General features: G+C 43.1%; 1 protein-coding gene across 8 annotated transcripts; it reads right to left on the reverse strand.

Annotated features, from left to right (window-relative positions):
- Positions 1-612: 612 nt before the first annotated feature.
- dus2 (dihydrouridine synthase 2) lies at positions 613-21,685 on the reverse strand. Of its 8 annotated transcripts, none has more exons than XM_088997560.1 (18): positions 21,598-21,685; positions 20,955-21,085; positions 20,819-20,864; positions 20,493-20,584; positions 20,367-20,410; positions 19,212-19,272; positions 19,025-19,072; positions 18,046-18,111; positions 17,885-17,955; positions 17,722-17,808; positions 17,479-17,647; positions 17,279-17,400; positions 16,832-16,981; positions 16,655-16,742; positions 16,496-16,569; positions 6,870-6,959; positions 2,363-2,422; positions 2,005-2,134 (listed from the first exon to the last, which is right to left on the reverse strand). In XM_088997560.1, the coding sequence occupies exons 2-17, from the start codon at positions 21,069-21,071 to the stop codon at positions 2,410-2,412; spliced, it is 1,338 nt and encodes a 445-aa protein (XP_088853686.1). In that variant the 5' UTR covers positions 21,072-21,085; positions 21,598-21,685; the 3' UTR covers positions 2,005-2,134; positions 2,363-2,409. The 8 variants fall into 8 exon arrangements, 6 of the variants coding, with proteins under 6 accessions (XP_088853683.1, XP_088853681.1, XP_088853682.1 ...); XR_016115106.1 differs by lacking the exon at positions 2,363-2,422 and adding an exon at positions 4,240-4,354 and having other exon boundaries at positions 2,011-2,134; positions 6,894-6,959; XR_016115105.1 differs by lacking the exon at positions 2,363-2,422 and adding an exon at positions 4,240-4,354 and having other exon boundaries at positions 2,011-2,134.
- Between the last annotated feature and the right edge of the window lie 310 nt (positions 21,686-21,995).

The following is a 21,995-nucleotide window of genomic DNA, read 5'->3' on the forward strand; positions in this document are numbered from 1 at the left end:
TTTTGAATCTTTTTTTCTGGGCTGAGGTTCTGTGCATCTATTTTGGAAAATGATATGATATATTTTTTTTTTCCCCCAAGATGGCGGCGCGTGAACACGCAGCGGCTCCCCTCTCCCGGCAAATTGGCGTTTTCATGTTTATGTTTGTTAAGTAATTATAAGTACCTTGCATGCTGGGTTCGAGAGGACAGTAATTTCATCTGTGCTGTATGTCATGCATATTAGCATATTTGACAATAAAGCTGACTTTGATATGCAAATGCACGACCTTAGGACGTTTGCGAAAGTCCGGAAGTGAGAAGCAGGCTTCTGATTGGCTGCCGTGCCGAGTATGCAAATTTCAACTGCAGGTAGCCTATGTCTGTCTGCCTATGTATTGTTTGTGCGTGAAGGCGAGGGCGTCACTGGAGAGTTTGAAGTGCGCGCAGTCAGGACAAACCATCCATGATTTTGCGGAATTTAACACACGTAGGTATTATTGAGCTTGAATATTTCGTTGTGTAATAATATGTTTTGAATGTTGAAAGTGATTCCATTTTTCAATAAATGTTCATATTTTTAACTTTGGCTCTTTGATGGAAACTTATTAAAAACAGACGCAATCTTGATAAATCACAGTGCATGTTATTTTATTCTCTTTCCATTTCCTCCTCCAAGTATCTGCGAAATAGTATGTAAACGCCATATCTTGCATATTCCTTGAGACAAATTTATTAACTGATCAGGGATATTTTTCACATTTGAAAGACAGTTAATAAATTGGGTTGTAGTGTACTTACTGTGCTATGAGGTTTGTACACACTACATTTAAAGGACAACCGACACCATTTTTCCCCCACTGACATAAGAAAAAACGTTTTATAGCATCTAAAATACCCAAGGCAGGCAGATATTTTTAGTTAAATGAAAAACACCAATAAAAATGACTTCAAAATGAATCCGGAAATGGCCAGTTTCAGAAGGTCCCACGCCCTTGTTCGTGACGCCACGCCAAGACGCCTTGCCTTGCCTTGGTGCAAGACACGATTCACCATCGCGTTATGTTTTCCTTCTAATTTCGCCATCAACACGGATCAACACGAAGTTTTCAGACTAAACAAAATACCGCAAAATGCATTGTGCAATGCATTACTAATCCTATGTTGCCTAAGCAGGCTATTGTATGAACGATCCAAATTGAACTTCACCCCACCAAACCGGTTTAATGACGGATTTAGTTGTTTTATGAAAATCGCTTCTTTTACTCCCCTTTCAAACCATCTATGTTCTTTTGCTAAGATTTTAACCTCATTGTCATCAAATGAGTGGATGCTAGCTTTTAGGTGCATATGTACTGCCGATTGAGGCCCACGACTATTATCCCTGTGATGTTGATAAAGTCTGAGAATTTGTTTAGTCTCCCCAATGTACTGCTCTTTACAATTTTCATTCTTACAATGTATTGAATAAACTACATTAGTTTGTTTTTCATTTGGCAGCCTATCTTTTGGATGCACTAATTTTTGCCTTAAAGTGTTTATCGGTTTGAAATAAGTAGGAATTTTGTGTTGCCAAAGGACTCTGTAGTTTTTCGAAACTCTGGAAGATTGGGTCGAAATGGAAGTTTTTTTATATTACATCTGAGCTTCTTTTTCCTATTAATGACAAAAATAATAATGAAATAGGACAGTAGAGTTGAAGAAAATAACATGCAGCAAACACGTGTTACAGCATTTGAACTTCAAAAACGATTAAAAAAAAAACAATGTGGCCCTCTGTTGACTGCAGGTGCACTTTGCGGGCCAAAGCTTCAAAAGTTCCAAATTGAAAAGCGATTTGCCTCAAGATCCCGAGATCAAATCAAAATCCTCAGTTGAGTGCGAGTTTCAAATCATGGACGACAACCCAAAATATCTTCCGGTCGCCCAGTTGATTGTGATAAAAAAATAACGTCAAAACAGTATCAGTTCTACGTGTCCCGTTTTTGTCATCCTCCATCGTTCATTTTTTCCTCTTCTCTTCATCGTTGTTGTTCTCCATTTTCCTTTTCTGAGGCCAGGCGTCACTTCCCGTGCCGATTTGGCCTTCCGGAATTCCCAGACAGCGAAGACAAACCACGGCAGACGCCTGCTCAGCAAATTTCTTGGACTTCTCCCTGGAAAGGTCACAAGTTCGCAAGGTCAAAGGTAAAAAAACAAACCTTGACCTTGGGGAGGGTGTGTTGGTTTTATAATAATAATAAATTGCATTTATGAGCGCCTTTCTAAACATTCTAAAGGACACTTTACAGGCATAGGATAAGAAGAACGGGAGCGCTTGGATCTCCCGGCCACATTTGAACTATGAGCCCATCATTTGAAACGTTTGAAAGAGCCCATCCCACCCTAATGCCAAAACCGTCTGGAGAGGCACCGCCGAGGTCCACCGTCGTCAAGTTGTCCAGCTACAGAATGAAAGAAGAAATGCTGCGATTAGCCTGGCAAAAGAGAGGATTCGAATACCTTGGGAAACATGTCAATTTAGATCACGATTATGCACCTGACGTCCTAAAAAAAAACAGAGACAATATACCAAGGCAAAAGCGATTCTAAAGGAGAAGAAAATCCGGTTCCAGAAGCCGTTCCCGACCAGGCTCTGTCTTCTATTAGGAGAGAACTGTGCTATATAAATCGGCGGGACAGGCGACGGAGGAAATGGCGAGGAGGGGATACCCGGTGTCGATCATCAAACAACTGGACTCGCTTTTGGAGCGTATCCAACGCTTCTCGTGGCGCACTGTCAAGGGGACCGGGGGGAGAAACCTCCAGCCTTTCAGGAAAAATCTATCGCGTTTGTGATTGTACTTATTTTCTTAGTATTATTGCATGCTTAAGAGCAACGCTAATGAATATGATAATTAATTCTCAGGTGAACTACGCAAAGGTTTTTTTATCAACAAATGCGTTAAGGGGATGCTGTGTTGTAGCTAGGAATTGTAAACCATGGCCAGGGTGTGGTTGCTCCAACCAAAAAAGAAACGGAGAGCCGAGAAGGAATTTTCCTCGTCAAATTTTTGATTGAATTGAATTTACCTTTAAGACTCTCGCAAATGGAGAGGTTGTATATCACAGCAGTAAAGTTATGACAGAGGTTTTTCGCCTCCTCCATGGTATAAGATAAGATACGATAAGATAAGATAAAGTAAAGTAAAATATAAAGAATGGTACCCCGTGCAGTTAGTATGACATGCACGCATGAAAACCGTTTTGAAATGTATGTACTAATGTTTAAATGTGCAACAGGAGGGACTGATAGAGTGGTTATGCACATTGGTAAATATATGTTATTTCATGCTTAGATTAGTAAACATGTTGTAAATTATCTTATTTCCTATTTTGGTTACATTCGCGTAGTTCTATTGGTTTACAAATGATATATATCGAAAATGTTTATTTAAACATGGAACGCCTGCTTCGGTTAGTGTTTCGTGTCGGACCGATTTAGATCGTTGGACCGGAAATTGTTGTGCGCATACGTTTGCATTAGATCGGGGCATTCGAAGTAAACCACTGTTGAGTCAAGACGTATCACATTGCTTGTCTTGTAGTTTTTTTCTGGATCCCACAACACCGTATCTCCCTTACTATAGTGGAGAGCGCAACATTTTGGAGGCACCGCTGGGATATTTGCGTTCGAGTGTTGTCTACTCGCCGTGGGTAGAAGCTCGCGCCGAATATCCCCAATCAACCCAGTCGGAGTGGCGTCGCCGTTTACTGGTTTGTTTCTACATGTGCTCTGGTTGCATCTCTGTGCGTACAGCCACCACTAGAGGGCACTGGAAGACTTTGAAGTGAATCCGGCCAGTTGAACTGCGTCTACCCTCTCGAAAATGGCGTTAGAGGAATTACAGTTGGACATCAAAGGCAAGTTATTTGGACTGAATTTTCAACAGTTGTCAGAGTTATGTGCTGAAATCCAAATATCTGGATTGGAAAGAGAGCAACTTACAGGAAAGACTCGAGGCCAACTAATTAATATTGTGTCAACCTACATTGAAAGAGCTGAATTAGAGCTAGAAGATGGAGGAATGTCAGATTTGCTACGTGTAAAGGACTTGATTGAAAGTATAAAAGATTTTGAACTAGGAATAGCCAAACCAAGTGAAAAAGGTCGGGATGCAGTGCGAAAGAGAAGCATAGTGCCCCCAGACACTGCCCCCTGGCGCAAAGATTTCAAAATATCTGGACAAATAGGTGAACTCGGACAAAAAGATAAACTCACATTTCCTAATTTGGTCAGACAGATAGAAAGTGGGCTCAGTAAAGGCTACCAGGGGGATGAGATCATCGATGCAGTGGTTCGTGCCATAACACCAGGTCTGCAGTTGAGAAGCTACCTGGAAGGGAAAGAAAATCTTACCCTACCTTCTTTACGACGGATTCTCCGATCTCACTATCAAGAGAGAGGAGCCACTGAGTTGTACAAGCAGCTCTCATCGGAAGTGCAGACTAATAAAGAGTCCCCACAGAAATTTCTACTGCGTGCAATGGATCTTCGTCAAAGGATTCTTTTTGCATCTCAAGAAGCCGAATCAGGGGTGAAGTATGATCCCACGTTGGTCCAGAGTTTATTCCTGCACACAGTTCTGACGGGGTTACAGAGTGACAATGTAAAGAGTGACATGCAACCTGTCCTCCTGCTAACCACCACATCAGATGAAGTACTGTTAGAAAAATTAAACATGGCATGTGCAAATGAAAAAGAGCGACAGGAAAAAAAGAAAACTGCTGCTGCACGGGTGACAACGCTGAACACTGTCCAGTTAGATGACACACCAGTCCCGATTGGGAAGAAGACAGTCTTAAAGCAGAATACTGTTACTGTGCCGAATGAACTCCTTTCAGAGATCAAAGAGATGAGGTCAGAGATGATGCTGTTAAAAGAGCTGCGTGCAGAAGTGTCCCAGATCAAAGAGACTATTCAGAAACCAACAGCCACTTCTCAGCCCACCAGCGGAGGACCTGAACGCCTGCCTGACCACTACCCTGAACAGGTCGCCTTCACTCCACCTTCACAATATCAGGTAGATCCACCAGCCAGGCACTACTACACCCAGCACTCCCCATCAGCTCTTCAGCAGTACCACCTAGCACCAGGCCCCAGGCCGATGAGGGGGGCAGCACAGTTCCAGCAGCGGTTCGCCCCTCAGCAGTACTACATGCCCCGTCGCCCTCAGCCCAGGTGTTATTCTTGTATTCAGACAGGTGAAGAATATTGTCAGCACTGTTTTAAATGTGGAAGTAGTGAACATTTCAGAGCAGGCTGCAAAGCACAGAACTCAGCTAGGAACCATGCTTTAAACTAGAAAGGGTTACCCCAGTGGGACATGGTGTGACCACAGAGACAGATAGGTCCCAGTGTTACAGTGGTGCTATGAAAATGGAATGTAAGCCCCACACATGTGGCCCCGTTCAGAAGAGACATAAGCAGTCATTTGTCGAGCGTACAGATAAGAAACAGTGTGGCAAATTACCTTCGGTCAGGGAGTTAGTGGGAAAGAAATGTCTTATTCTGTGCTTTTTGGGTAACAAAAGGGTTGAAGCACTCTGGGACTCGGGGTCCCAGGTGTGTGCTGTAGATGAGTTATGGAAACAAACAAACTTACCTGATGTGTCATTGAAAAATGTGAATGAGCTTATTGACCCTGATAACACTCTCAATATTGTGGCAGCTAATGGAACGGATATGCCTTATGTAGGATGGCTTGAGATACCATTTAAACTTGGTGCTAATGATCCAGGGCTACTTGTACCAGTATTAGTACTAAAAGGTGACCAGCAACAGTGTCCTATCATAGGGTTTAATGTCATTGCAAACTACAGGCTAAGCCCTTTAAGGAAGATGTTACATTGGTTTTTGAGCCAAGTGAAAACCCACAGTGGCCAGATGGCCTCGAGCTTTGTGACTCGTTGGTCTCAGTAAAGGCAGGTTCCATCCGTAGGATAGTTGTTAGTGTCCAGAACCCTACTAATCATGATATTAGGTTTCCAGTGAAGGCTATTATTGGTACAGTGCAGTCAGTAGGGTCTGTCTACCCAGCTAACATATTTAAAAGGGACCTTCCTTCAGCGGTTGTCAATGAGGTCCATGTTCAGAATACCACCATCGCTCTCAGTGAGCAGTGGGACCCCCCAATTGACCTTTCTCATTTGGACGAAGATAAAAGGAAGACCGTTCAGCAGATGTTGAGAGAGGAATCGGCATCATTTTCAAAATCGGACGACGACATAGGGTGTGTGGAAAACCTACAAATGGACATTTTGATGAAAGACACTGAGCCCGTTTCAAAGACATATATGTCTGTCCCAAAGCCAATGTACAGAGAGGTGAAAGACTATTTACAGGACTTGATAGCGCAGGGGTGGGTGGAAAAGTCCACTTCCTCCTACTCATCCCCTGTCGTCTGTGTCAGGAAAAAAGATGGTACACTGCGCTTATGTATTGATTACAGAGAGCTGAACCGGAAAACACACCCTGACCGGCACCCCATCCCACGGGTACAGGACGTGGTGGATAGCCTTGAGGGTAACACCATCTTCTCGCTGCTGGACCAAGGCAAAGCATACCACCAGGGGTTCATGTCCAAAGGGAGCCGACACCTGACCGCCTTCGTGACCCCTTGGGGCCTTTATGAATGGATTCGAATTCCGTTTGGACTCATGAATGCACCAGCAGCGTTCCAGCGGTGTATGGAACAATGTCTGGAGGGGTTACGGGACGAAATATGTGTCCCCTATCTTGATGACATTCTTGTTTTCAGCGGGACATTTGACAACCACGTTGAGGACGTCAGACGAGTGTTGCGACGTCTCAGGGAAAATGGAATAAAACTCAAAGCCCGAAAGTGTCACCTCTTCAAGCCGGAAGTGAGGTACCTCGGCAGGATTGTCTCTGCTGAGGGGAGCCGAATGGACCCGGCAGATACAGCAGCAGTGCGTGCCCTGAAAAACAAGCAGCCAGGCACTGTCGGTGAGCTTCGAGCCATTTTGGGACTATTAAGCTATTATAGGCAATACATCAAAGATTTCTCTTGTATCGCTAGTCCCTTGTATGCTTTGCTTAAAGCCCCTCTGAATGTTGAGACTCAGCAGCATCAAAGAAAAAAATGGAAAGTGAGACATAACAGTATGTCTTCCAACACACGTATTGAGTGGAGTGATGAGCATCTGTCAGTGTTAGAGCAGCTAATAGACTGTTTAGTTCAACCACCAGTTTTAGGTTTTCCTGACTTCGCGCATCCTTTCATTTTGCATACAGATGCCTCTAACCGGGGTTTAGGTGCTGTGTTGTACCAAAGACAAAATGGCAAACTTCGCGTGATAGCCTATGGCTCTCGGACATTAACTGCAGCTGAGAAGAATTATAACTTACACTCGGGCAAGTTGGAATTTTTGGCGCTTAAGTGGGCGATCACAGACAAGTTTCGTGATTATTTGTACTATGCACGATTCTTCACTGTGTATAGTGACAATAATCCACTCACTTATGTACTGTCGACTGCTAAGTTAAATGCAACTGGGTGCAGGTGGGTCGCAGAACATTCTGATTTTAATTTTACTGTTAAATATCGTCCCGGTAAGGAAAATGTTGATGCAGACAGTTTATCTAGAATGCCCCTTGATATGGTAACATATATGGAAGGATGTACAAAAGAAATGTCATATGATGCTGTGAGTGCTGCCGTACAAGCGGTTGACCAACAGAACAAGTCTAGTGCAGCTTGGTCTATGGGAATCTCAGCTACGTGTGCCGAGGTGTCACTAAACACACCGATAGCCCCATTGACTGTTGGACAGATCAAGCTAGATCAAGAGACTGACCCCATTATAGGACATATTATTAGATACAAACTGGCGGAGACGAAACCGCTAGGTACTGAACTAAGAAAGCATTGTCCTCAAGTTGTTTGTCTTGTGAGGGAATGGGACAAGCTACACTTTAATGACAGAGGTGTTTTGTACAGAAAAACGGCAAACAGAACCCAACTACTGCTTCCTGAAAAACCCAAGGTGACAGTGTTAAAAGAGCTGCATGATGAAATGGGCCACCATGGTGTAGAAAGGACTCTTTCCCTTGTAAGGGATCGTTTTTACTGGCCCTTTATGCAAAAAGAAATAGAGGACTATGTACTGAGAGAGTGTGTGTGCCTAAAACACAAAAAGCCCAACCGTGAGACCAGAGCCCCTCTCACTAATATTGTGACTACTCTGCCTTTTGAACTTGTCTCCGTTGACTTTTTGCATCTTGACAAATGTAAGGGTGGTTATGAATACGTGCTTATGCTAGTAGACCATTTTACACGTTTCGCTCAAGTTTATGCTACAACGTCCAAATCTGGCAAAACAGCGGCAAACAAAATCTTTAATGACTATGCTTTAAAGTTTGGGTTCCCCCTTCGAATTCACCATGATCAGGGTGGTGAATTTGAAAATCAACTTTTTGCTCAACTGAAGGAATATTGTGGGGTTGCGGGTTCAAGGACAACCCCCTACCATCCACAGGGAAATGGACAGGTTGAACGATTTAATCGAACACTGATCCAGATGTTAAAGACATTGACAGAGAAACAAAAGAGTAACTGGAAAGACTCACTAAACAAACTCGTTTATGCTTACAACTGTACCAAAAGTGAGGTGACAGGGTTTTCACCTTTTTACTTACTTTATGGACGTTCACCACGTTTGCCAGTTGATATGTTGTTTAGTTTGAATCCAGACTCTAACCAGGGTGACACCAACCAGAAGGACTATGTGAAGAAGTGGAAACAGGGCATGGAGGAAGCGTATGTGATCACGCAAGAAAATAACAACAAAGCTGCTGCCAGGAGTAAGAGACTATATGACAGTAAACTAAAGTATTCTACCCTGTTGCCCGGTGATCGTGTTCTGGTTCGAAACTTAACCCCACGCGGAGGTTCAGGCAAACTGAGAAACCACTGGGAGGATGTTGTTCATACAGTGGTTCGTCAAGTCAGCCAAGACATTCCAGTTTATGAGCTGAAACCTGAGAGGGGGAAGGGCAGATCTAGGATACTCCACCGCAATCTCTTGCTGCCGTGTGATCATTTGCCATTAGAGACTTCACTACAGTCCCAGTCCAAGGAAAAGTCCGCTCGGCAACGACCGAACAAGATGCCGGAAATGGGTCCGGAAGAGGATGATGAGGAGGATGAGTATTATGCAGTGTTGCATCGCCAGAGCACCCGACTAGACTCACCAGAACCGCGGGATGTGAGCTTTGTGGAGACAACCCACCATGATGACAATCAACTGGGGAATGAACTGCCGGGGACGGAGCCGGGAGCTGCGGAAGTTGACCAATCTCAGGAGGGCAACATTGGTCCGGAAAATGATCCACCTGTGACAGTGTGTCCCCCTTTTCCCCAGCCACCCCCCAGTAATCCTGATATTGGGGGAAATCAACGGCCACGACGAGAACACAGGAGACCCAAGGTATTCACGTGTGATAGCCTTGGTACGCCATCTTGTTACAATGTAGGGACAGTACCATGTTATGGTGAACAGACAATGCCTTGGATGTATGGCGCACACCCCTATTATGCCACGAAATACTACAGAAATGGTTAATCGACACTTCTGTTTAATAGAACAGTGAGATGGAAACAAGAAGACCCCGATGAGCCAAGTATAAGTAAAACGGAATGTATGAAAAGAGTTCCAGTCTGTGAATTGTTCATTATTATAGTTCATATTTGGATGCAGTTCATAATACCGTGCGTCATTGTTTTGGGCACATCGTCCAGCGCATTTATGTATTTACTAGTACATATGTTGGGGACAACATCTATTTCGAGGGGGAGTATGTGACAGGTTGTAAATTATCTTATTTCCTATTTTGGTTACATTCACGTAGTTCTATTGGTTTACAAATGATATATATCGAAAATGTTTATTTAAACATGGAACGCCTGCTTCGGTTAGTGTTTCGTGTCGGACCGATTTAGATCGTTGGACCGGAAATTGTTGTGCGCATACGTTTGCATTAGATCGGGGCATTCGAAGTAAACCACTGTTGAGTCAAGACGTATCACATTGCTTGTCTTGTGGTTTTTTTCTGCATCCCACAACACCGTAGCTCCCTTACTATAGTGGAGAGCGCAACAATTTCATGCTTAGATTAGTAAACATGTTATTCCATTTTTAGCTTAGTACATATTATGTTATTGCATGTTTACTTTAGTATACATAGAATTATGAAGCTTATTAGTTGAATAGTTGTGAAAGCAGAATGTAACAAGTATCAACTTTCAGTCTAAATGTTCTCCCAACATACTTGTCCGTAGCTGATTGGACAACAGATCGCTGCTGTGTGACTTCCAATACTTGTCCTTAGCTGATTGGACAACAGATCGCTGCTGTGTACTTTCAAAACTAGTCTGAGCGGGCGGGCTTTGTGCTTTTTGTTCTTCTTGCCCTTCTGTGTGTTCTTCGCTCCGTGCTTCAGACGAGATATGTTCTCTTTTTGTTTCATGAGAATAAAGTAGTTTTTTTGTTCACCATCTATTGTCCTCGCTGGTATTTCATCACAGAACTTCGTTGAACACCGAAACAGATGAGAAACAAGAATTAGAACCCAAAACCGCCTAAAAGAAGATGAAGGTGATTTCGATGATATGGCAGAAAAACAAAAAAAATGCAGGTGCTGCGCGACAATGAATATGCCAAGTCCATATATGGTTCCACTGTCTCCAAGCTTAGAACACCCAGTGTCAACCACTCGGAGCACACGTCCGAGTCACCTAGCATTTCAGTCAAGAGGGCCGAAATGGCGGCTCTATTGGCTGCAAAGGAAGCGAGATTGAAATGGAGGAGGCTGTTGAAGCTCAACGTCAGCGGTTGAAAAAGCTTGAAAATTTGAGACATCAAAGTCATGAAGGCAAAGTCAGGTGTGTTTGAGGAAGAGGAAATGAAAGAACGATATGTCACCAATATCCCCATTCATACCAAAGAGAATTATACATTTCCTTTCCACCACCATGACCCATGCCATAAACCGCTGAGACATTGGTTCAAACATTACAGAAATCACTAGCTCTGAGTCGTCTTCCAAACCCAGAGCCTGCAGTATTCTCAGGAGATCCTCTGAATTTTATTGAGCGGAGTACAAGCTTCAAAGCTTTAATAGAGAGGCGGTACTCAAATCCTGCTGATAGATGGTATTTACAAAGGTACATAGCAGGGGAGGCGAAATCTTGTCTGGAAGGCAGCTTTTATCGAAGAGATGAAGAAGCCTATCAACAAGAATGGGATCGACTCAACACCAGATATGGTAATTCCTTCATTGTTCAGAGAAAAGCTCAATAGATGGCCAAAGATTGGTGGGAAGGAATACACCAAATTAAGAGAATTCAGTGACTTCCTGCAAACATCGATGAGAAGGTTTCTTCAGCCGTCATCTGTACAATTTTGAAGATTTCGGAAACCTTCAAAATTGTACAGATGACGGCTGAAGAAACCTTCTCATCGATGGACCACTCCTGTACGACTGAGAGCTTACACAGACGTATCCCTGCAAACATGTAATAATGCTATGCCACACAAAGGGTTTGCAAGTTTTGAACGACTGTGAGAAGAACCAAAAAATACTGCTAAAACTACCAGATTGCGTGACATCCAGGTTGAACCGTCACGTTACAGAGCAGCTAGACGAAGGTCAAGATTATCCAAGTTTCCATAACTTTATGTCGTTTATATCAAAAGAAGCACGCATTGCTTGCAATCCAGTGTCATCTCTATACGCCTTGAGACAATCTACTGAAATGACAGTAAAAGGAGGTAGGGACTTAAAAGCAAACACATTTGCTACAAAGTTGAAAATCCCAGACCCATAAATCTATAACACAAAGCAACAAATGAAAACAATTTCAGGCATTATGTATATGCTGTGGGGAAGAACACACTCTACATAAATGTAAGAAGCTCATGAGAATGTCTTCAGAAGAAAGGAGAACATACGTCTTCCAAAATAATCTGTTTTGCATGTCTGAGACAAGGTCACAGTTCCAAGCAATGTAGAAAGAGAGCACTGTCATCCGACCGCATTACATGAAGATCGTTCTCCAACAAAGACACCTTCAACACAAAACACCACCGAAGAAAGCACATGCTCATTATCTTGCTTTCTCAATGTAAGTGGTGGTCAGTGTACATCAATGATTGTGCCTGTCTGGATCTCATCACCTCATGCAACTGATATGGAAGTCCTAGCATATGCGCTCTTGGACACACAAAGCAGCCACACGTTTGTTGATCAAGAATTATGTGCAAAGCTGTGGGTCGACATGGACCCAGTTCAACTGAAACTCTCCACAATGATGGGAAAGAACTCAGTCGTAAAAAGTGAAAGCGTTTGTGGACTTGTTCAAGTAAGAGGATTTTCTACAAATATTTCCATCGACCTACCTCCAGCCTACACACGAGAGTTCATACCTCTTGACCGGACACATATTCCTACCCGCAAAACAGCCTCTTCGTGGAAACATCTTGTCGACATAACTCCGGAGATACGCCCTCCAATGCATTGTGGAGTTGGACTATTAATCGGCTATGACTGCTCCAGAGCCTTGATCCCAGGAAAAGTCATAATTGGAGGTGACGAGCCTTATGCTGTCAAAACTGATCTTGGCTGGAGTATCGTGGGAAGAGCAGCACAATGTACGGAGGCAGGAGATGTGACTGGACTTTGTTTTCGAGTGTCTGTCAAAGAATTACCGCCCTTAACACCATCAGCCCACATTAAAACCCTTGGGTCTGATTTTGCAGACACAAAGAAGGTGAAAAAGACACAAAAAACATGTTTTATACCAAACGGGTTTGGCAAGGCACAGAGAGTTGAGCTTCACCACTTTTCTGACGCTTGCAGCCAAGGGTATGGTCAGTGTAGTTGCATTAGGCTATTGAGCAAAGATAAGGTGAACTGCTCCTTTGTCATTGGCAAAGTGAGAGTAGCTCCAACGAAAATACTCACCATACCAAGACTAAAGTTAAGTGCCGCAGTGTCCCCAGCAACCGTGAGCAGGATGTTAAGGGAGGAGTTAGAAGTCAAAATAGATGATGAATACTTCTGTACTGACTCTCAAGTGGTTCTAGGAAACATTAACAATGAAGGAAAACGATTCCACGTTTGTGTTGCTAACCGTTTAGATAAGAAAATCAAAGTTAGGAAGAATGTGTCCATCGTTCAAAGATCCATACATCAGCACAATGGTGAATTACTGATTATTTTGAAGTGCACAAGTTATTTTGTTTATGAATGTTATTTCAAGAGTAATTTGGCGGGAGTGTACCAGGCGGGTATCTTGTCGGTTGCCATGACAACAAAAATATAATTCATTTGGACTTGTTTTGTAAAAGTGTTTACCATTTCTATGTGAACCTTTATATGTGTTTTTCTAAAAATTGTCTTCGATACTTTGTTTTGTCATTATCACTTCTGCTTCTGTGTCATGTGTTTCGATAAAAGCGGGCAAGGCGAGACAGACAGAACGAGACTAAATCGAGAGAGACAGAAGCAGAGCAACTGCTAGATAGAGAACGACAGTCTCAATTCTACGTCAACGTTATCTACTTTCGGTTAATAAGGTGCACACGGTATGTTATTAATTTCCTGATTGACTGAATGTTTTGTCGAACTTATTGTAATGTTGTCGTTTCAATGTTCTTTCTAGTTTTCACGGTGTTCCAAGTGTTTCACAATAAACGTTGTGACATCAGTAAGAAACGTCATCCGGGGTAGATACAGGTGGAGAAGAGCTTTTCACATATGTATGTGCTCCCAAAAAGACACATGGTCCGCTTCAATATTCGGGAAAGTTCAGGGAAGCTGTGGGTTAACTCTCTCAAAAATTGCCCAAGCTTGTCTGCTTCTCCATTCACATCCCTGAACTTGGCTTTGAGTGCAGAGTTGCACTGTAGGTCACAGAGCTCCATTTGGAACACAGGAGGGGCATTTTGCACATCAAAAGAGAATGGGTCCGCAAAAATTTGAAATGTGGCTTTGTGCGTCTTGAAGTCTGCAAATCTGTGATCAAATTCCTTCTGTAGCTCCAAAATGGCTTCTACACACTTCTCACCACTGAATGGTGTGCCTGCATCCAGGAGTGCCTTGCATGCTGGGAAATGGAAAGACCCCACCGTGGTTTGTTCAGCTCCACACACACACACACACACACACACAAGTTTCATTCATATCAATCATGCGGGCCGCACTAACATTAATCTTTCATATTAAAGGACAACCGACGTCACTTTTTTGTTTCCTAACTGACATCAGAAAAACATTTGTAGCATCTAAAATACCCAAAACACGCAATATGATATTTTTAGTCAAATGCAAAACACCAATAAAAATGACTTAAAGTGTGTAAAAAGTACTTCAATTTGAAACCGGAAGTGGCCAGTTTCAGAAGGTCCCGCCCCCATGTTCGTGGTGTCACAGTAAGACGTCTTGCCTTGCTCTAGAATCAAAACAATGGCTTCAGATTCGGAGAATATGCTTTCTTGTTACTCATCCAGTTATGAATAAGATTCAAAGAGTTCTTAAGAGGAACGCATACATGTTTGCAATAGATTAAATAATTTATTCCGTGTCATTTTGAGGGGGGGAGGTAGCACCGAAAAGAGGCAGAAGAGGACGACAAAGCTCCGTGGAAAGCTCAGTGGAAACGGGCTGATTAATTCCTTACAATTTTTGTCAGTGACTATCAAATACATGCTCGGTGCCACACACAAGGATTCACCATCGCGTTATTTATGTGTCTTCCTTCTAATTTCGCCATCAACACGGATAAACACGAAGTTTCAGACCAAACAAAGTATTGCAAAATGCATTGAGGTAATGCAAGGTATGTCCTTCCTCGCTGAGAGGTGTTCCTTCAGTGACGTAGTGTGAGGCCTCGTCACCAACTCAAAAACAAGACTTCCGGAGTATTCAGCGGAAGTCTTAAAACGTAAACTATAGCTATATGCGGTGGAATCATTTGAAGCCATTTTACAAATTATGGACACAACTTGTCCGGAGACGTCGGTTGTCCTTTAAGGCGGGCCGCAAAATATTCTTTCGGGGGTCGCAGTTGGCCCACGGGCCGCGAGTTTGAGACCCCTGGCCTAGAAGGACTGCTTCAGCAAACAATTAGCCTGGATCAGACAGGTTTTATACAAGGAAGACAAACTCAAGACAGTATCAGACGGACATTACATGTAATAAACCATTTTAAAAAATTATAATCTGGAGGCAGCACTCATGGGGCGTGTCGAAATGGCATTATTAAACAAAATGCATTTTTGCATTTAGAAGCAAAAATATTTTAAAATCAGGCAGGCAGCTTATGCATTAGCAATTGCATAACATTCGTAACATCGATTCTCTTCCCACCTTCAAATCCCATCTCAAAGCCCACCTATTTAAAAGTGCATTTCCTGTGTAGCCTTTTCTCTTGTTTCTATTTATAATTGTATTTTATTTATTGTATTCTATTTTGTGATTGTAGTTTATTTATTATAGTACCTATGCTTGTCTGTGATTGTAAAGTGTCCTTGAGAGCTTTGAAAGGCGCTTGAAATATTTTTTTTATTATTGAAATAATTTATAATTTATTATTATTATTACTGTGACCAAAAAGGCAATTGCCTTTTTTGACATGACGTTTGCCACGAAAGGCATAAGCAAAAAGGCAATTGCATCAGCAAAAAAATTGCCTTCATAAGCAAAAAATATTTTAAAATCAGGCGGGCATTTATAAGCAAAAAATAATACATTGCATTTATAATATATAAATTGCATTGATAAGTGCCGATCAAAACTCTCAAGGACACTTTGCGAGCATAGGATAAGAACAGTTTTTTTTTCCCTGCGGGTGAGCAGCGCCAGCCATTGGCGCCAGTATTCACTCAACCCGGAAGTAAACAAACGCACTAACTCCAATCTAAAATGGTCATCGGCACCATAACATTCAAATAAAGTAAAACTGCTTACCATTTGATAATAATGATTATAATAATAATACGTTTAATTTCTAAGCGCCTTTCAAAACTCAAGTTTACTTTACAGGATATGTTTTTCTGTGGGTGAGCAGCGGCAGCCCCACGCACCAGCGTTCACTCAAATAGATAGAAAGCTAGGTAGATAGCTAATAGACAGATAATAGATTGCTAGCCTGGTAGCTAGATAGCTATATAGTGAATAGATAGCAAGCTAGATAGCTAGCCAGCGAGATAGCTAATAGATAAATAGCTAGCAAATAATAATAATAATAATAATAATAATAATAATAATAATAATAATAAAACAGTGTCTGAAATAACGTCTGCATCAATGCTCTGATCTTACCATGAAATGGGCATCCCTTTTCCTTCATTTCTAAACGCTAGCTAGCTTGAGTTGTTCAAAATGGAGGTTCAAACAGTATTTTTTTTTAAATCACTGAATTTAAAAAGGTTTTGTCTGTGCGCTCACTGACCAGAGCGATGATCTGTACTTCCTGTCCTCCACGGTCACGGTGGACTGGAAGGCTCGGTCCTGCGGACGTTGCACCTGGACGGGGCGCCGACACAATTTTTGGGAAAAAAAATGATTGAAAGTAGGATGAATTCCGATGGCATTTATGGCCTTTGTTTACCGTTTGGTACGTCGGCTGCTCCATCTTTTGTCGCCGGCTCCACTCCAGAAGGAACATCTTTGGCGTGAGTTGGGGAGGATATTCACGTCTGCCCAAGCGCAAACAAACAAAAGACGTCAAGTGAAGCCACTCGACGTTTTCGCTTTTTGTGCTTTTGTGTTGCAAAAAGTATCATACGGTTGAAATTTGAGGGCCATGGTAGTGATGTCGCCGTCCATGTTGATGACGTTGCTCTCCTGCCGCTCCTCAGGACTGAGAAGGGCGTCGCGGCGAGCCTCTAGTTTGGTCTGCGTCTCCTCGAACAAGTCCTCCAGGCCGTACGCTTCGCTGGAAAACACACACGCGCACGCACGCAGAGAGAGAGAGAGATAAAGAAAGAGATAGAGAGATAGAAAGGAAGAGAGAAAGAGAGAAAGAGAGAGAGAGAGAGAGAGAGAGAGAGAGAGAGAGAGAGAGAGAGAGAGAGAGAGAGAGAGAGAGAGAGAGAGAGAGAGAGAGAGAGAGAGAGAGAGAGAGAGAGAGAGAGAGAGAGAGAGAGAGAGAGAGAGAGAGAGAGAGAGAGAGAGAGAGAGAGAGAGAGAGAGAGAGGACCGGGAGAACGAGGGAGAGGAGAGGAGGAGAGACCTGAGTTGGCGGTTGCTCTGCGCGGCCTGCACGCGTTTCCCCAGCAGCGACTGGACTTTGTCCCTCAGCATCTGGCACAAGCAGTACTTGCTGTTAAAGGCGTGGTTGTCGTAGCGCAGGGCCTGCAAACATCACGTGACGCCTTCTCAAAACGGCATCATTCAAAAAACGTCAAAATTTCTGAAGCTCAGCCCACTGACGTATTTGAGGTAGTGGATCATGACGTCGTGTAGCGGAAGCGGCCCGACGCGCCGAAAGATGGACGGGTTCCACATGGCGGCCCGCGCCAACATGACGGACGAGGCGCCCGTGGCCTCCTTGAAGGCTTCGATGTCGCTGTGGTTCCTGATCAGGTCCAGAGAGCCTCCGCTGAAAAACACAGACGGGCACGCGTGAGCGCCGCAAAGCCAGCGGACCCGGGTCAAAGGCAGTTTCAAACGTACTTGGCGATAACGGGGATTGCGACGGCTCGCGCCACTGCGCCGATGTAGTCGCAGTGGACGGGATGCCCGTGACGCTCCTCCTTGAACCTGCCAGAGTCGCCATGACAATCCCCCCGCACATCAGTCATACGCCATCACCAAGGTCCCGTTGCCGACGGCTCACCTGCCGTGTACTGCGATGGCTGCCACGCCAGTCTTCTCGATGCGCCGCGCTAGCGCCAGTGTGTCCGACAGCTGCAACAACAAAAAAAAAAAAAACAGCTAAACGGGAAAACAAGATGGGGAAAAACAAACGTGATAAATGGGGCAGTTCTTTATTTTTACCGAGGGCAGAATCCTGATCTTACAGGTGACGGGCACAGACACTCCGCCGACCAGCTTCTTGAGGATCTATGGCACAGGTGTACAAGTCAAGACCCGGGGGCCAAATCTGGCCCGCCATGGCATTTTATTCGGACCGCAAAAACAAATCTAACTCCTGGAATTGAATGCTTATCTATCAAGCTAGCTAGCTCACTTGCTAGCTAGCGAACAAGCTAGCTAGCTTTTTTTCTATGCAGCTAGCTGGCTAATCACTTAAATCACAGGTGACAGAGTCAGGGCACTGGGGCCAAACCATTTTATTCGGACCTCAAAAGCAAATCTAACTTCAGAAATTGAATGCTTATCTATCAATCTAACTAGCTGACTGGCTCGCTAACGAACAAGCTAGCGAGCAAACGAGCTAGCTTTCTTTCAATTCAGCTAATCACTTATATCACAGGTGTCAAAGTCAAGGTCTGGCCCGCCATATCATATTATTCGGCCCGCCAAAGCAAATCTAACTTCTGAAATTGCATGCTTATCTATGAAGCTAGCTAGCTCACTTGCTAGCTAGCGAACGAGCTAGCAAATGAGATAGCATACTAGCTAGCATACAAGCTAGCTAGCAAACGCGCTAGCTAGCAAACAAGATAGCTATAGAACAAGCTAGCCAGTGAACGAGCTAGCGAGCTTTTTTTCTATTCGGCCCGGGAAAGCAAATCTAACCTGTGAAATTCCATGCTCATGTATCGAGCTAGGTAGCTCACATCATTTTATTCGGCCCGCAAAAGAAAATTAAACTTGTGAAATTTCATCATTGATGAAATTTCATAATTTATCTTTCTTCAGTTTCAGAAATTTCATAAACCCAAATGTCAAATTGTCTCACGTCAACCATAAAAACTGTCATTATTCTTGAATTCAAATTTGAAAATGAGTTATTCATGAATTCATCTTCGCCGGACCAACGCGAGACCTTGTGCAAGCCAACAACACTCACAGCCTCAACCTTGTCTGGATCGGACAGAAGAGCCGCGCCCATCCCGCCCTACAACAGAGGAAGTACAAATCACTGACAGGTGGACTGAAAAAAAATGTTGAATACTGAAAATATTGAATATTAACAGTGCGGGGGGTAGAATGACCTTTGGACCGGGCCGAACGCCTGCCGATGTTCTTCAATTTACCTTTGTGGAATATTCTTTGGGGCAGCCCATGTTGACGTCGATGGCTGCCACGTCCTTTTCCCTGAAACGGTATTGTAATTATTTCTGAACATTTTTCGGAACATTCGCATCCATTTTTGATCAACTTTTGGTAATTGACAGGGAAAAATTTAGATTTGCACAAGTGTTTATTATTATTTTCCAGAATATTCAAAAAAAAATTCGCAACATTCATGTTTTTTTCGGAACATTTGCGTCCATTTAATTTTCATCGCATGGATGAGAATGGACAAATGAGAAAAAAAGTCTGAAAAAAGGTGGATGGTGGATATACAGTAAAGTCTCGTTATATGATATCGGATATATCGATAGTCCCGGTTATATCGATACTATTTCTATGCACGCACGGAGAAAATTACATGCAAACAGGGTCGGATATATCGATAGTCCCGGTTATATCGATATTTTTTCGGACTCCCTTGAATATCGATATAACGAGACTTTACTATATATATATATATATATATATATATATATATATATATATATATATATATATATATATATATATAAATAATTTCAACAAAATGCTTATATTTTTTTTTAAATAACTGTGGTAATACTCACCATTAATATGAATGGTTTTCTGTTCCTCATGATTGGTAAAAATCCAGCCAAACTATCAGATTAAAGTCAATTTGCCGGGTACATACGCAAAGTTACTGCGAACTAGCCTGCACACTGCTCATTCGCTTGCACGCTTGCTTTCTGCTGCATCTCACAGAAGTACAGTATATTATATTATATATATATACTATATATATTATATTGATGCTAACGTTAGCATGCGCTTGTCAAAGTGCCACTGACATTCGACTGTTTCATTGATGGTATTGTTTCATTGCAAATTAGAATCTTTCAAATTAGAACCTGTTCTCTCTACAAAGGCGAATCAATCGTGTTTTTTTTTTTTTACTCGTCCGCTTCAACGGCACCTTAGTCAATATCATCTGATCAAAATGGCGCTTTCCGCTAAGCGACGTCAGTATCATCCAATCATAATTGCGCTTTCGGCCAACACGCCGAAACAGGAAATGAACAGTGAAAAAGCGTGAAAAAGACCGAAATCTGCCAATCGGCAGAAATTTCTCATCCCTGTCATTGACAAGAACTCACACCAGTCGGGCCACGGCCAGGGCTCGGTCCGGGTCAGCCGTACCCTGCAACAAAATCAACATGTCACCAGCATGTGACATCTACGGGAGCGCGTGTGTGTGTGTCTTTTGTTACTTCCTGTCTAACCATTTGGAAGACGACTTTCTGCTTCTCCTTTTCACATGTCCTGAACATCACACGATCATCCGGAGCAACAAAATCCACCGTCTGCAGAACTTCTGCAAATGCAAACATTCCGTCTCACACACACACACACACACACACACACACACACACACACACACACACACACACACACACACACACACACACACACACACACACACACACACACACACACGCACGCACGCACACACACACACACACACACACACACACACACACACACACACACACACACACACACACACACACACACATGCTCTGCTACACTACCCATTCCCGTCACTCACCATTTTCGACCCTGTGACACTGCACCATCTTGATGTCAATCAGCTCCTGCCACACAAGACAAAAAAATTCAACAACAAACACGGACGACGGAAGCAAGCGGGCCTCGACCTTGACCGATGAACTTTCCATCCTCACCTCGCAGTAGACCACGTCAGCTCCGTAGTCCAGCGCCAGTAACCTCATAGGCAGCGTGCCCACACGCACCATGGGGGCCAAGGCAGTGATGTTTGCAAAGCTCAGCCTGCCAGCCATGTCCAGTTGAGTCCCTGAACGCACCACCAGAGTAAGGCACAGGCCTTAATACTGCAGCAATGCCATGTTTCACAAAAGGGAGGGGTTCACTGAAATAATATATATATTATGACTTATACTGGAGGCCATTGATCACTCTCAAACAAGACAATTGTGTGTGAGTACCAAAGGGTGGAAAAATTAGTTACATGGCACTGCTGCCGACGGAAAAACACTTTCAGCATTTACGTTTCAAATGGGTTGAATTGGGAGAACACGAACAAAAATGAGTTGCCGAAAAAAATGCCTCGTGGCATAACCTTGGCAAAATATTGTACATCCACTCCCAAAGGCGATACTCGAACGAAATTAAAACTCGAACTCTTCATGAGTGGGGTTCGTTTGTTCAGGCAGTTCGGGTTAAACGACTGTATTTTTAATTCGTTTTGCGGGCATAGCAGCGAGACGACGTTCAAATAAATAAAAGTACACAAAACGGTCGAAAAGAGTTTGTATAGAATGTGCCATTTAGTGGATGGAGACTCACCGACATGTGAAATGTTAAATTCGGTAATCGTGTGGCGCACTCGTGCAAATGCTTTATGCGTGCGACTCTACTTCCTGGTCGATATACGTCATCGTGTCGTCGGCGTCGATCCGATTAATAGACAAATACTATACATATATATACGTATATATAAAAAAAAATATACACACGTAGAGACAAATCGATGTCTACATAATATTTTAAATAATATTACAAATTAAAATTGGAATCTGTCGTGAATGCAAGCATTTTCCATTTTAATCTGAAAGGGAAACCATCTTATTCTGAAAACAAACATGATTAGATTGCACTACAGACTGTGACGTGCAGTCAGGGGAGGCAGATGAGGCTGTGCCTCACCTGTCATCATGGAAATATCGAATGAAAAAATAAATACT

Source organism: Hippocampus bargibanti, linkage group LG05 (genome assembly GCF_051943395.1).
Source record: "Hippocampus bargibanti isolate YZ-2025 linkage group LG05, ASM5194339v1, whole genome shotgun sequence".
Taxonomy (NCBI): domain Eukaryota; kingdom Metazoa; phylum Chordata; class Actinopteri; order Syngnathiformes; family Syngnathidae; genus Hippocampus; species Hippocampus bargibanti.